Source organism: Hyperoodon ampullatus (genome assembly GCF_949752795.1).
Source record: "Hyperoodon ampullatus genome assembly, chromosome: 2".
Lineage (NCBI taxonomy): Eukaryota > Metazoa > Chordata > Mammalia > Artiodactyla > Ziphiidae > Hyperoodon > Hyperoodon ampullatus.
In genome coordinates this window covers 2213341-2227798 of record NC_136915.1, presented here as the reverse complement: position 1 = coordinate 2227798, position 14458 = coordinate 2213341, and the positions used below count along the sequence as shown (strand labels likewise).

Below are 14458 nucleotides of genomic sequence, written 5' to 3'. Positions count from 1 at the left end.
CTCCAGGGTACACTGAGCTCCTGCAGCCGGGGGCAGGGCCGGACAGGTGGGGCGGCCCACCCTGAGCCTCAGACAGCCCAAAGCCAGGGAGTGAGGGAAACTCGCACGTCTCTAGGGAGGGCCACCAGCTGACCAGACTCCCACCCACCCTCCTCCCCCTGGCTGTTGGTCCTGCCCAGCCAGTGGGCACTGGTCCCCAGAGCTTCTCCAGGATGGGCAGGCACCTGCCTCTGCGCCCGGGGCCGGCCCCAGCCCCTCGGCGCCTCCTGCCTGCCTCTGCTCACCCTGCATGGCGGCATCCCATCCGGCCCCAGGTGCCGAGCAGGGCAACAGACAAGAGAATGCCCTGTGCATCCTCCACCACGGCGAAAGCCCCACCAAATTCCCCTGAGAAGGATGCACGAAGCGCACCTACCGAGGCGAAGTGCTGCACGGGGTCACTGACGTACAGCATGGTGGGCGCACGGGGGTCTGCACACGCCGGGGAGCTGGCGTGCTGCGGGGCGAGGCATGGGGATGGGTGGCCGGGGAGCCGGGGGCAGGGGTGCAGCCGCCCGGCAGGGTGGACCCAGGCAGAGAGGCTCCGTGGCTAGGCGGGCAGAAGCACAGGACGCTCCAGAACATGTGGGCTGGCCGTGGGCACTTTGGCCCTCTCCATCTGCCTTGGTGCTGTCAACTAGCTGCATCTAACAACAAAACGGGCGGCCCACCCCTTTATTCCTCATGACTATTCATCAAAGTCCAGGGCAGGCCTCAGCTTGCCCACTGCTGGGTCGGACCGCACCAAGGCGGCTGCGCAGGGAGGGGGCGGCTGCGGGGCCGCGGGCCGCCTCCACAATGAGGCTGCGCCTGGCTCTTCTGAGATGCTGCCCACGGGAGGCCCTGGGGGCCACAGGCCTCCACCCCAGAGCATCAGGGGGCCAGCCTGGGCCCTCAAGAGCTCGGGAGGCAAAGCCAGGCCACCCCGCAGGGAACAGGTGGTGCCTCCAGCCCTGTGCCCAGGGTGGAGCGAATCCCACTCCTGCCTAGGGACTGTGGTGGTGCTCTGGGGCTGCCCCAAAGGGCTGAGCAGAGACGAGACACACTCGGGGAGACTTGCTGCCTGCGGGACCCCATAGGGAGCCTGGTAACGGAATGAGCACCTGGATGTGGCCCAACGCAGCCCAGAGCCCGCGCCCCAGACGCTGCCCGGCCTGCCGCTGGCCGTGTCCCCACTGCTGCCAAGCCCCCGGAATGAGAGGGAGGGGTCCAGAAGGAGGACCGCTGGAGCCCCGCCCATCGCAGTGCATGGACGGCACTGCCCTCAGCACTGCCAGGGGCTCAGAGATGGGGGCCCGCCTCCCCAGCGGCTTCACAGTGCTCACCGCCACTCCCTTTCTGGAGGACCATCCACTGTAACTTAACCTTCTTTGACACAAAGTTGGCATAGGGGCCGGGATCATCCCTGGAAGATCAATGGGCCCAGATCACGTGAAAGTGGATGTGAAGTTTCCAAGCCCCCAGAGCCCAGCTACTTCCATTCCCCAAGGAGAGCTTAAAAACCCGCAAGGTGCTGAGAAGGCGGCATGTAGACCCCATCTCTCTCCCGGCCTGTTCTCGGCACATCCCGGGGAGCTGGGAGCAGTGGGGTTACGCAGAGGGAGGCCAGCCCGAGGAGCCCGTGACGTGTCCAGCCCCCCAGCTCCTCTGGCTGAGGGACAGGGGGATCCCAGGCAGGGGACGCGCAGCCAGGCGCTTTCCCCAAGGGGCTGGGCCGGGAGTCCCCGGCTCAGGCTCTGGGTGCCTCGGCAGCTGCAGCCAAAAGCACAACTCAGCACACGCGGCCTGAAGCCCCGTGGCTGCGTGTGGCCATGGCTGTTACTCCCAATGCACAGGTGTCCCTCACTCACAATGAGACATCAAGGTTTGTGGGGCAGACCGGTGCTCAGGAAGGGGGTCTGCAGCAGGGCCCAGGCTGCAAGTTCTGGCCAGAGGCAGCGGCCGAGAGCCTTCCTGCCCAGGATGCCCGCAGGCGGGAAGGCCAGGGCGGGGTGGGGGGTGGGGGTGAGGTGGGGAGACTGTGGGTCAGTGAGATTCCTGTGGGTGTTGCCAGGGCTTCTCCCAAGAGGGCCGGGGGGCTTGGCAGGTGGCTGGATGGAGGGACACACAGGTAGGTAGGAGAGGAGGGGGAGGGCCTGGGGTCAAGCGCAGAGCCCTGTGCAACATCGGGCAAAATTCGAGTTGATCAAAAGGGACGCTATCTGGGTGAGCCTGACCTAATCAGGGTGACTTCCTCCTGACGGCCTCAGGAGCGAACTGCCAGGCTGTGGAGGGCCCACGTGGCAGGGTGTGGCGGGCGGCCTCTAGGAGCTGAGAACAGTGGCCCTGGGTCGACAGCCAGCAAGAACCTGAAACTGAACTCTGCCAACAACCAGAGCCTGGAAGAGGTCCCAGGCCTCAGACAAGATGGCAGTCCTCACTGATACTTTGAGTACAGCCTGGTGAGACCCTGAGCAGGGGGCCCAGTGGGGACATGCAGGACTCCCGGCCCACAGAAGCTGTGAGATAATAAACGGGTGCTGCTCTAAGCCCCTCTGTTGGTGGTGATCTGTCACGCAGCACAGCTGAGTCATACAGCAGGGGAGTGAGCAGGCAGGAAAAGACCTTGGGCAGGAGACGGCCAGGGCTCCGAGGGACCTTGGACGGCTGGCACGGCCGAAGGGCTCAGGCCTGCAGGGCACAAGGCAGGGCCCAGGAGGGGCTGGCCACACATGTGCCCAGACAGGAGGCTGCCCACAGGGAGGCAGGGTCAGGTGGGGAAGACCTCCTCTCTTGAGCCCTGTTGGAAGCTCTGAAGGCACAGGTGCCACGCCCCACCCACACTGCGGGGGCACCTGAGGCCTGAGAACCAGCATGGTCCGCACAGCGTGAGCCTGGGCCAGACTGGGATTCCCAGCATGAACGAGAGCCCGTTTCCAGCTCTCAAAGTGCCGGAGCTCCGGCATCTGTCCCAGAGCATCACCCACTTCCTGTGCATTTATCCCAAATCCTGGCCATCCGGGGACAGGGACGGGGGAGCCGGGGCCCCTGCCCCCAGGAACTCTTCCTGGCTTAGTCCTCAGCTGCCAGCGCTGCCCTCCCAAGTCACCCCGCCGGGCCCGCAGCGCCTGCTCTTCTGAGTTTAACTCACCGGGACTCCACCTCACTGACTACTTCCGCAGGGCTCGCGGCAGCAGGGCAGGGGGGGGTATTTTCTTGCACGGCCCACCTGCGCAGGAAGGGGTGAGTCACCAGAAGGGCACCAGTGATGTGTCAACTTCAGGTCAAACTCCTTACACCACCTGCGGACACCCACAGGCAGGTGGCTCTGTGATCCGGTGGCTGGTGGGGCTCACTGAACCTGAGCTCCGGCCCTACGTCCTCGGGGCGGCAGGCCCTCCCTCGGCCCACGGGACCCCTCTGGGGGATGGCTCTGTTCCCTGACAATGCCTGCTCCAGGGAGTGTACTACCGGACTGTGCCCTCCTGGCTCCCAGGCCTGGGGAGAAACGCCCCCTCCCCAGGCCAGGAAGACCTGTCCTGGGTGACTGCTGGGGTCTCAAGGCCCCGAGTGGCTGCAGGTTCTAACCCTGGTGTCTGTCCCCTGCATAGCTCACTGGGCACCTGGGAAGGGGCCGGCGGGGCTCCAGGGTGGATCAGCCCCCAGACACAGCCCCCTCTAGGGCCCAGGCGCCCACAACAGCTGTCACCGGAGAAAGGCACCAGGAGAGGCAGGAAGGGATGCAGGGAGGGGGCAGGCATGGGCAGCCAGGGTGGCAGGAGGCGCTCAGACTCCGGGAGGATGGGCGGGGGAGACCCGGAAGGGATGGGCAGGGAGGAGAGCCCGCCAGCCTCAACCTCAACCAGCCGCATCCTCAACCGAGCTCCCCTTTCCTCCGTGCATCGTCACAGCTGGCCAGAGCCCTGCCCCCTTCCGTTTTCTTGGAGGCTTTTGGGATCCCAGTGCCCCCATCAGGGATTGAACCCAGGCCCCTCGGCGGTGAAAGTGCCAAGTCCTAACCACTGGACCGGCAAGGAAGTCCCCCTGCCCCCGTTTTGTCCTGAGGGACACTGAGAATCAGAAAGCCTGCATGGCCCAAAGCCCAGGCCCAGACCCAGCACGGGATGCATACGGCCGCTGCCTACTCGGGACCCCATGAGCGTTCACCATGGGGGCTTCATCCTGTCCATGCTCCTCTCAGACTGTGAGGGCCTCCAGGGCCAGGGGAGACCCTACAAGCTTCCCCTTGTCACGGCACCCGCCGGCGGCCTAGGAGTCACCTCCCACCTCGTGTCCTCTGGGCAGCCCTCATTTCGAGCCCACAGGAGGCCGGGTGTTCCCCGCTCTCCTCTTGTAGGAGGTGGGGGCCTGTTTTATAGGTGCTTGTTGTGGGTGAGCCGCCGGGGGTCTACAGGGACAGCTAGAACTGGAGGCCACCACACAGGGCAGGAGCTCCACCGAAGGGCTCCAAGGTGGGCCTGGGGCGCCAGGTCCTTCCCTGGCACAGCAGGCTCTGGGCTGGAAGCAGCTGCTCCCGGAGCCCTCCTTGGTTCCACTGTTCTGGGTTCCAGGGGGAACAGCTCTCTTAAACTCAGCCCTTGTCCCTGGTCTCAGCATCACGTCTAGTGTTTGTCATGCGTTCCTACAGGTCAGGCACCATCAGTCTTCCTCGCAATCCTGGCTTAGATCCTCACTGGCCCATTCTACAGACAAGAAAACTGAGGCCCAGAGGGTCAAATAACTCTCCAAGCAAAGAAGAGGCGGGGGTGGGATCTGACCTCCGAGCCCCCGACGCCCTTTGCATCGTCTCAGCCCTGTGGTGTGGTGGACCCTGGCTGCAGAGACCTCAGGGAGCTCAGTGTCCCCCCCAAGAATCTGTGCTCTGGGACTCCAAGGCCGAGGGGCTAAGTGCTCCCATAGGGGCCCTTCTCCTTCTCCTTTAACTGCCCGACTCGGCTTCCTCAGCTACCCGGCTTGGGAGGAGGGTGGTCCGAGGCCCCACAGGGCTGGCAGAACCTCTGCTGGGACCCCATATGGCCTGTCACCCCAGGTCCCCAAGTGAGGGCACCGAGGCTCAGAGACATGGGGACTCGAACCCGGGACAGACTGGCTCCTCGGGCGAGGCCCCTCCCACTCTGCCTGTTCCTACCGGCCACTGAAGCAGCGGTTAAGGGCGTCCCAGGGGTCTCCAGTGGTCTGTTTCCTGACAGGGTCGGGGGTGCTGCTCAGGAACCTGCAGGTCAGGCAGGAAGTAATCTGCTTGGTCACCGAGGCAACCGAGCAGGGTGGAGACCCAAGGCCCCCAGACCACAGTGTGTGCCACCCCCAAGGACCAGTGACCCTGATACGAGGACTGTGCCTGCCTTGGCCTCAGCCTTTTGCTGGATGAGCCCCACGACCCGGAGTGGGGGTGGCCCCAGAGCCTGGGGCTGGGGTATGGGCACCCATCACCTCAGAGGACAGCGGCCAGAGGGAGCGGCATGGGAGCCCATGTGTGTATGTGTGTGTGTGCACGAGTGCAGGCATGCATTTTACAAGGGCCTGAATCATGACTACAGGATGGGCGGCGAGTGAGAACTTTTGACTCTGCAGCTGCTGCTTTCTTGACCTGGAGCCTGGCCTGGGGAGCAGTTGACCTGTTACCAGCCTGGAGGAGGGTCTACCCACCTCCCCGCTGAGCCCCAGGCTTCCCCTGATGAGGGACCTGCTGGTGGGTGGGGATGGAGCCACGGGGGTGGGGGTGAGGCACTCAGGAGTCCCCACCCACACCCCAGCATCACCAGGTCGTCCTCAGCAGGACAGTGTCTGCCGGGGCTGTGTTCTGGCCAGAAGGTCAGGCCTTCTCGGCTGCCAGTCTGGACTTTAAGACAACACCACCCAGTTCAGCTCTGCGGAGCTTCCTGCCTGCACCCTGGACTCCGTGGGCCCCTGCTCCAGGCCTCTGGACGCATCAGGCAGAGGCTCTTCTGCAAGGCAGCTAGGCAGTGGGCTCTGCAGCCAGCTGCCCAGCTGTCCAGCTGTGTCTCTGAGCCTCACCTTTCCCTCTGAGCTGCGCTGGGATACATGAGGGTGAGGGCTGGGCTACACGCCAGGCCCCAGACCAGTCTCTGCTCTCACGATGTCAGGCAGGGGTCAGGATGAGGCATTCGGAGGGGGCCCGGCTCCCCCCACCTACCCCTGCCCCCAGCCAGGGCCAGCGTGGTTCTGGGCATCCCCACCTCTGCGAACCTGCAGGACTTTTACTAAGAGGCGTGTCGCTAGCTGATTGACTTGGCCCTCTTGTTGGCAGAGGTGAGAGGCTCCATCCTGGTTACCCCACGGCTGGTGAGAGGGGTGTCCTGCCCTCCCTGGCCCGGACCTGCTCAGCATCAGGTATCCTCCCTGGAGGGGGGCGTCCCGCCCCACAGGAACCCAGAGCTGGTCCGCTCTTGACACTGGGTTGTCGGGGTCTCCTGGGCCTACTGCCCTCCAGGGGGTGAGCCGGGCAGCTGGGAGGAGGGGAGGTGGGGGTTTCTGGAACTAGAGAGACAGGCCTCTTAGGAGACTGCATTAGGGGCCCTCCCTCCCTGGAGCCTGGGGGCAGCTCCTGTCCCTCCCCAGAGTGGATGTAGGGTGAGTGTCTGACAATTTGCTTTTTTTTTTTTTTGCGGTACGCGGGCCTCTCACTGTTGTGGCCTCTCCCGTTGCGGAGCACAGGCTCTGGACGCGCAGGCTCAGCGGCCATGGCTCACGGGCCCAGCTGCTCCGCGGCATGTGGGATCTTCCCGGACCGGGGCACGATCCCGTGTCCCCTGCATCGGCAGGTGGACTCTCAACCACTGCGCCACCAGGGAAGCCCTGACAATTTGCTTTTTGATTGTAATGTAAGTACCTGACATTAGGCTTTGGATGGGTGGGACACCCACTTCAAAGACATGCACCTTGACAGCTACACAACTAGGTCAAGAGCCCAGCTGCCTCATCCCTGAAGGCTCCCTTTCAGAAAGCCCTGGTTGACCAGATAATGGACCCTGGAGTGACCCCACTTCTCCTTTTCACAGTTTAATTCCACTGTTATGTTTTAAATTCACCAATAACGAATCAACCCCCCAAACCCTAGGCACCCCAACCTCAGCCCCAATAAAGGCAGAGCCCTGGGTCTTCTCTCTCTCTCTCTTTCTCTCCCCCCCACCCCACCCCGCAGTGCAGGTAGTAGGGCTCAGGTGAACACTCCAGGCATCCTAGCCCAGAGCATCACTATTGACAGGCTGAGACCCACCCAAGACAGTGGCGCCAGGACACTGATGTCCAGGAGGGGCAACCGGGACCGTGAGAGGTCAGGACCCTTGGCTCCTGGGGAGATGTTGGCAGACAGGAAATGGTCCCAAGGGACAGGGCAGCACTACCTGGCCCCGCCCAGGCCCAGCGTCTGCCTCGGTTTCCTCACCTGTAAAATGGGACTATAATAGACAGATGTTTCTGCTCTAATGGTGTCCTGAGCAGAGGCAGGAGGCCTGGGCTGGGCAGGCAGATTCCTCAGGTCCACTCTGAGGGGCTCCTCAGAAGCAAAGACGTCACAGGGAGCTCGCTGCCCCCCAGACCTCCACCTGCCCCAGTTGCGACTGCCCGAGCAGGTGCCTTCTCCTTGCCCCATGTGGTCCAGCGGGCCCTGGGCCAGCCCAGCATCCGAAACGGACACTGACGTAGGACGTGGGGACCCTTCCTCGTCCCTCACCCCCCTGACCCTGGCTCCTTCCCACGACCGGAGCCCCCATGGTCCCCACTGTTCACCAGATGCCTTGGCCGGGTGTGTGCTGGGGTGAGGGCTCCGATCTGGAAGGGGCTTTAGGGGGAGGGGGCCGGACCCTGAGCCCCCCCGCCGCCTCCAGAGTTCCCAGCTCCGTCTCCCTCCTGCACACTGGCCCTGGCCTGGCGTGGTGCCCCGAGGCCACTGTGCTGGGCTGTGGGGGCCAGCGGCCATCCAGGGAGCCGCCATCCAGGGAGCCGCCATCTGGGGAGCTGCAAGCGGCAGACCCAGGTGCTTCCCTTACGCACTTAGCCAAGGTCCCACGACAAGTCCCTGTCTGAGGGAGCTGCACAGCAAGCCTGTGGGCAGGACAGAGCAGCCCTGGGTCCGGCAGAGGCTGTCCCAAGGAGGTGACCACAGGGGGCGCTGGGGACGGCAGGCGTCGCTGGGCCTCCCCAGGGCCAGGGGTCCTTATACACCCTTCTTGTGTCTCTCCTGCCCCCCACCTCCTGGCCCACCATCGCCTGGCAGTGGGTGGCCAGGGAGAGAGACAGGAGTATGGCCACCACCCGGTTATCACAACCCTCCTCCAGCGTGGCAAGGCCTGAGACACCGCAGGGCTGGCGGCTGTCAGGGCCTCAGGTGCCCCTGCATCCCCCATCCAGCCTCCCTCCTCTGGAAACAGCAGCTCCAGCTTCCTTCGGGGCGCTCTTCCCCATAAGTCAGTGCCTGTGGTGGGCAGAGCCCACACCACTCCACTCCATCCTGATCCTGTTTCAGGGGACCCAGGCCATCAGAGGCACAGGGATGGCTCAGCGATAGGCATTCAGAGATAGGCATGCTGGACTCTGGGCAAAGAGGGGTCGTTCTCCAAACAAAGCCACCACAGGGGAAGCAGAGCAAGAGACAGAGAGGCAGCTGTTTGAACACCTGGATCCAGCCATTCCGGACTTCATTCCTACACCTAGATCCAGCCATGCCTGAAAGGCTTCCTACACCTGGATCCAGCCATGCCTGAAGACCTTCCTACACCTGGACTGACAGTTACATGAGCTGATACATTTTCCACTTTGCCATCTGAAATGTGCTGACAACCCCAGAGAGGAAGCCGTACACCTGAGAGCCTGTTTCCTGGTTCTGCAGGCTCCCAGGACAGGACAGTCCACATTTACCGCCCCTATCCCGAGTCCTCCGCAGAGGGCAGCCCACTCACCATGACAGAAGTGGTCATGCCCTGCAGGTGGAAGACATCCATGCTGGCCTCCGCACCACCCACCACCTCATCATTCCCCTGGCCAGAATGGGGAAGGTCAAAGTAGGTGCTGTCCGGCTCCCTAGACAGAGGAGGGAAACAGAACAGGGAGCACAGCCATCAGCCCAGATGGCCCAGGCCTGGAGCTCAAGGCCAGCCCGCAGCTCCTGGGGGAGCTCCCTCTCCCACCGCCACGGATTCCTTCAGCCCCTTGTCTCCTCCGCTCCTTCCCTGACCCTCAGCCCGTGCGGCCTCCGGCTCCCTTACCTACCAGCCTCTCCAGGGCTGGTGTGAGTGCCAGGCTGGCATGGCCACACACAGGCTTTGTCCCCTGGCCCCAAGCCCTCTGGAGGGCTGGTCAGAGGAAGAAGCCCAGACATTGGACCCTGCGTCCCCAGGAGAAAGCCCAAGGCGGCAGCTCCCTGTCCAGCCCCCGAGTCCATCCCAGCCCCCGAGTCCAGTGGGCTCAGACGAGGTACTCACAGAGAGCTCCAGAGGTGCTGGAACGTAGCCCCCTCGTCGGTGGCGGTGGACTGGGTGGACTGCGACATCTTCCCACTCCCGGCCGAGGGCAGCTCGCTCTGCCAGGAAGAAAGGACAAGAGTGCGGGTTGGGAGGGCATCCTCTGCACTCCTCAGCCAGCATCCTCGGGCGCAGGTGGTAGGCGGGGCCGACGATGACCACTCGAGGACGCCCTGGCGTGCTAACCAGGCGCACACCCTTCACCCAGCCCCTCACTTCATCCTGCCCTTTCTGGGGGCAGGAACCGAGGCCTGGGGGTGGGCAGCCTGGCTTCAGACCCGGCTGGGGGCCTGGGCAGCAGGAGCTTCTCAAAGATGCCACCCGTGAAATGGAGGTGACAGCAGCATCCCCTCATGGGGCTGCTGCAGGGCCCCTTGGGAGCACGAATTTCAAGTCTCTACTAGATAAGTCAGAAAGAGAAAGACAAATACCATATGAAATCACTCATATGTGGACTCTAAAAAAATGACACAAATGAACTTATGTATGAAACCGAAACAAACTCACATAGAGAAGAGATTTGTGGTTGCCAAGGGGGAGGGGGGTGGGGGAGGGATGGACTGGGAGTTTAGAGTTAGCAGATACAAACTATTATATATAGAACAGGTGAACAACAAGGTCCTACTGTACAGCACAGGGAATTATACTCAATATCCTGTGATAAACTGTAATGGAAAAGAATATGAAAAAGAATGCATATATGTGTATAACTGAGTCACTTTGCTGTACAGCAGAAATTAACACTACTTTGTAGATCAACTATACTTCAATAACAAATAAATTAAAAAAATAAAAACAAAACAAAAAAATGAAGTCTCTGCTGTGCCTGGGTCATAATTACACTGGAACACGCGTGGCCATTATTATCATGACCTGCATCTCTAGGTCTGGCCTGGGGGTGGCTCAGGCCAGGTCTGGGGGCTCCCGAGGCCCCAGCAGCTGGCGACAGCTTAGATCCTGGGTGCCCGCTGGGAAGGGGATGTGCAGGGCCCACCGGAGGCTGGAGCCGAGGCCCTGGTACGAGCCTGGCTGTGCCCGATTGCTGCAGGCTGGGCGGCCTTTCATCTCTGATGTGGGATCCTTGCGTGCGGCCTGGACACAAAAGCAGTGTCAACCTCACGAGGCAGCCGCCACAGCCGAGGCCAAGAAGCTTCTCTGTCACTGGAGGGGGTCACTGCACGAGTGGCCCCCCTTCGACGAGATGCCCAGGGCTTGGGGTGCCCCGACTCAGTGCTTGCTGGCCTTTGTCCCCACTGTCACCCCTCCTGAGGGCCTCCATGCCCACCCAAAGCAGCCACCCAGGAGGAGGTGGCGGTGACCACACCGGGCACATCTTGAACCCTTGTCCTACGGTAGGGGGGAGGGGCAGGGAAACCAGAGCCCACCCTGCCCACTGCCCCCACCCAGGCCAAGGTGATGTCTCCCCTGGGCCAGCCTCCAGGCTCTTGGCAAGGGGCCACGGGAATCAGCTTGGCCACCGCCTGGCAGGGCCCAAGCGGGCAGGCCCGGACCTGCCCACGGCCGTCGGGGGAGGGAGGGCGTGGCCTGCAATCTGTCACTCTGTCTGTCCCCAGGCGGTGGGCCCTGAGAGAGGTCGGTGGCCTGCTCCCGGGGCTGCCACGTGCCAGGCCACCATCCCTGGAGCAGTGGCACGAGCTGGGAGGGGCTGGGCGGGGCCGAGTGAGGATGGCCGGGACTAGGAGCTTGGAAAGTGCTGGCCACAAACCAACTCTCCAGCAGGCTCGGAGACCACTCCACCCACTCTCAGGAGACCAGGGCTCAGAGAGGTTATGTGACATGCCGAGGTCACACAGCATAGCTGTAAGTGCAGGGACAATCAAGTGGTTTTCTCAGAATTGGAAATTAACGTAGTCATGCCTCCTCCTCCCTTCACCTCAAACCCTCAGCACACAATCCACAGGGTTTTAACAAGGGGCTGGTCAGCACTCACTTGCATGCCTCCTGTGCTGGGGAGATCACTCCCATCCTGGGCTGAGCTATCCAAAAGCCAGCAGAGCTGAGTAAGGCGTGGAGCTGGCCATGTGGTAACACAGAACAGGGTGGACTTGGTAGGAAGCAGAACACGCCGGCCGGAGCAGGCGTGGAGGCCACCGCACCGAAGCTGGGCGGAAACCCACCCTCACCCGCTCTCCATGGCTGGTCCTTTTGGATGAGCAGAGATGAGTCAGAGTGGCCTCTTGGTGTGGGCAGGGTGTACCAACACGAGGCTCAACTGGCCCAGGCCATTTGGTCCCACCCCCTTCATTTTGCTAATGGACCATCTAAGCCCAGAGACAGACAACGCCTTGACTAACATCACACAGCAAGTGGACGGCAAGATCCTGTCCCTGGTCACGGCAGCACCACTCACGACAGTGGAAAGGTGGAAACGGCCCAAAGGTGCATCAACGGATGAACAAATAAACAAATCCTGGTTGGTCCACACACTGGAATATTGCTCCGTCATGAAAAGGAATGATCACTCACCCCGGCTACGTCACTATGAACCTCAGAACATCATGCTGAGTGAGAGAGGCCACGTGCTATACGAGTCCGTTTATGAGATATCCGCAACAGGTGAGTCCACAGCGGCGGAAGGCAGGCTGGCGGTTTCAGGGGCTGGGGGCGGGGCGTGGGGGGAGACTGCTGGAGTAAGATGGGGCGATGGTTGCACAACACCGTGCATGAGCTAAACGCCCCTGGAGGGTTTGCTGTAAAGGGGTTAGCTTTATGTTATGTGAATTTCACCTCAATAAAGCTGCATGGAAGTTAAAGACAGTTTCTCCAAAAGCCCAGCCCCAGTTCTCAGCAGCCCCTGCTGCCCCACATCTGGGGAGGCAAGTCAGCACTGGGAATCTCCCCAAGGCCCCCTCCCTTCCCTGGCTCCCACACCTCCCTCCCCACAGAACAGCCGGGAGGGGGAACAGAGGGCCCCCACTCCGGGGGACACACCCAGCATTTTCACCCCACCCCCTGCTTCACCCCAAGCTGCCGGGGTCAAAGGCGCCTGCAACCACACAGGCTGGCTCTGGCTCCGGGACAGACCTGCAGGTGCCTGGCCCTCTGCGGAAGCGGTGGTGGGGGGGTTCCTACACCCACCCCACCAGCCCTCACCACCAGGACTGAAGACGGAGGCTGCTCAGCCTTACTGATGCAAGGGGTGGTCCAGGGTCACCAAACTCCACTGCCTTCAGCAGATCCTGCTGCTTCTGCCCCCAGTACACCCTCAGACCGAGGACTCTGTGTCTGCTTTTAGCCAACACCCCGGGGACTCACAGTGACTCTAGGACAGACCCTCCCCCACCCCCACTGCGGGGCGGGGAGAGCATCACACAGGTTCACCCCACCCACTGATGGGGCCCCTTTGGCTGTCCACCCGACGATGGCACCAGCCTCTGACGGTGACTTCCACGCAGGTTCTCCATCGGCAAAACAGGTCCAGAAACCTGCCCTGCCTTACTCAGAGGACCCGGGGGACTTGACCCAGGAAGCCAAGCAGCGCCCATACCTCCAGCTTCCCTGGAAAACTGAAGAGCAGGCTGCACTGGGCTACGAGTGACAGAGCCGCAGACCTGGTCCCTGCAGGCGCCAGGGAGCACCCGCCACCTGGGCCTGAGCTGGGCGTGAGGAAGAGGCACAGCTGAAGTCCGGCCTCAGGCTGCCTAACCCCCCAACTGGAACCCCCCCCCCCCAAGAGTTCCATGGGCCCAGCCCTCTCTCCCCTAGGGCAGGGATAGTATATTCCCTTTACTCACTAGCAGCATTTCGGCCAAGGTGGCCAAGGTTTGCAGAGGTGAGAAAAAGAAAGCAATTCTAAAATCACTTCCTGCGAATTAAATCCAGTTTCCCTGACACGCACTTCAAATTTGGAAATGTGCTCACAACGGAAACTGCTTTTGCAAACGACGCGAATCATTGAAAAAATCGCGTGTATGGGGGGAGAGACTGAATTTCAATGATACCTCTTCAGGTGGCGTTAACGAGGCCACGAAGTGCACATGCACCGTGGACAGTTTTGCTTTTCCATGAAGATGAAGTTGCTCTGGGAAAAAAAAAAATGCATTCTGTTGCACCGAGAGGGGTCCAGTCCTGGTCAGGGCCAGTCTCCAAGGGAGACGTGGGTGTGAGAAGGTGGGGTACGGTGCAGGTGGGAGCTGGAATCAAGGAATCCCTGAGCCCCGGCCCACAGGGAACTGCCGAGTCAGAGGCAGCCCAAGAAGGGCAACGTGTGGCCCCTCCTCACAGCAGCTAGGCCGGGGCTCAGGCACCTCCTACCTGTCCCAGCTCGCCGTGGGCTGGGGCCACCAAAACCAGTTCACCTCAAGGAATTTCCAGCAAAAATTTGTGACCCTGGAGAGGCGGGGCAGAGGCTGTGTGGCCCAGAGCCCTCAACTCAAGCTGGAGGGAAGACACAGCCCCACACCCCGCTGACTCTGGGTGGCTCGGGGATGCCCCGAGGTCTCTGAGAGCCCCCCTGGGAGGGGATGCAGTCCCACATCCTGCCACGCACCATGGCAGAGAAGGTTCCAGCCCAGAGGTACAGTGCCGCAGGGGAGAAGCAGGCCAGCTGCTGTCAGGGCCCCAGGCCCTCACACCGCCCTGTCGGGCAGGAACCGCCACCCGAGGGCAGGCGCTCAGAGGCCCAAGCTGCCAAGGGTCCCGGCTGGGACTCGAGCCGCAGCCCAGACAGCTGGAGGCCTTGCCCCACAAGCGAGCACAGCCCCTCTGCCCCAGGCTGGTGGGAGCTGGAGGCTCCGGGGGGCAGCAGCTGTTCCTTGGCTGGCTCTGCTCGACCCTCTGACCTCGTCCTGCATGAATCCCGGCGAGAGCTACAGCCTGCCGTGGGCTCCTGGCCCCGTTCCCACAGGTCCCCTTCTGCCCCCAGCCCTGTCCCCACGCACCCCAGCCAGGGTGGCCTCCACGCTCAGCCTTGGTCCACC

The 14458-nt window shown here is 62.3% G+C and overlaps 1 protein-coding gene across 4 annotated transcripts in view; it reads right to left on the bottom strand.

Moving 5' to 3' along the window:
• TP73 (tumor protein p73) overlaps window positions 1-9547 on the bottom strand; it is a gene marked incomplete at its 5' end in the record, with an annotated part of 46407 nt that extends 36860 nt beyond the window's left edge. For all 4 annotated transcript variants that reach the window (XM_079698491.1, XM_079698492.1, XM_079698493.1 and 1 more), the window contains 2 exons: window positions 8958-9078; window positions 9480-9547. In XM_079698491.1, the coding sequence (XP_079554617.1) occupies window positions 8958-9078; window positions 9480-9547 (189 nt within the window). The remainder of the gene's footprint in view (window positions 1-8957; window positions 9079-9479) is intronic.
• Window positions 9548-14458: the final 4911 nt, after the last annotated feature.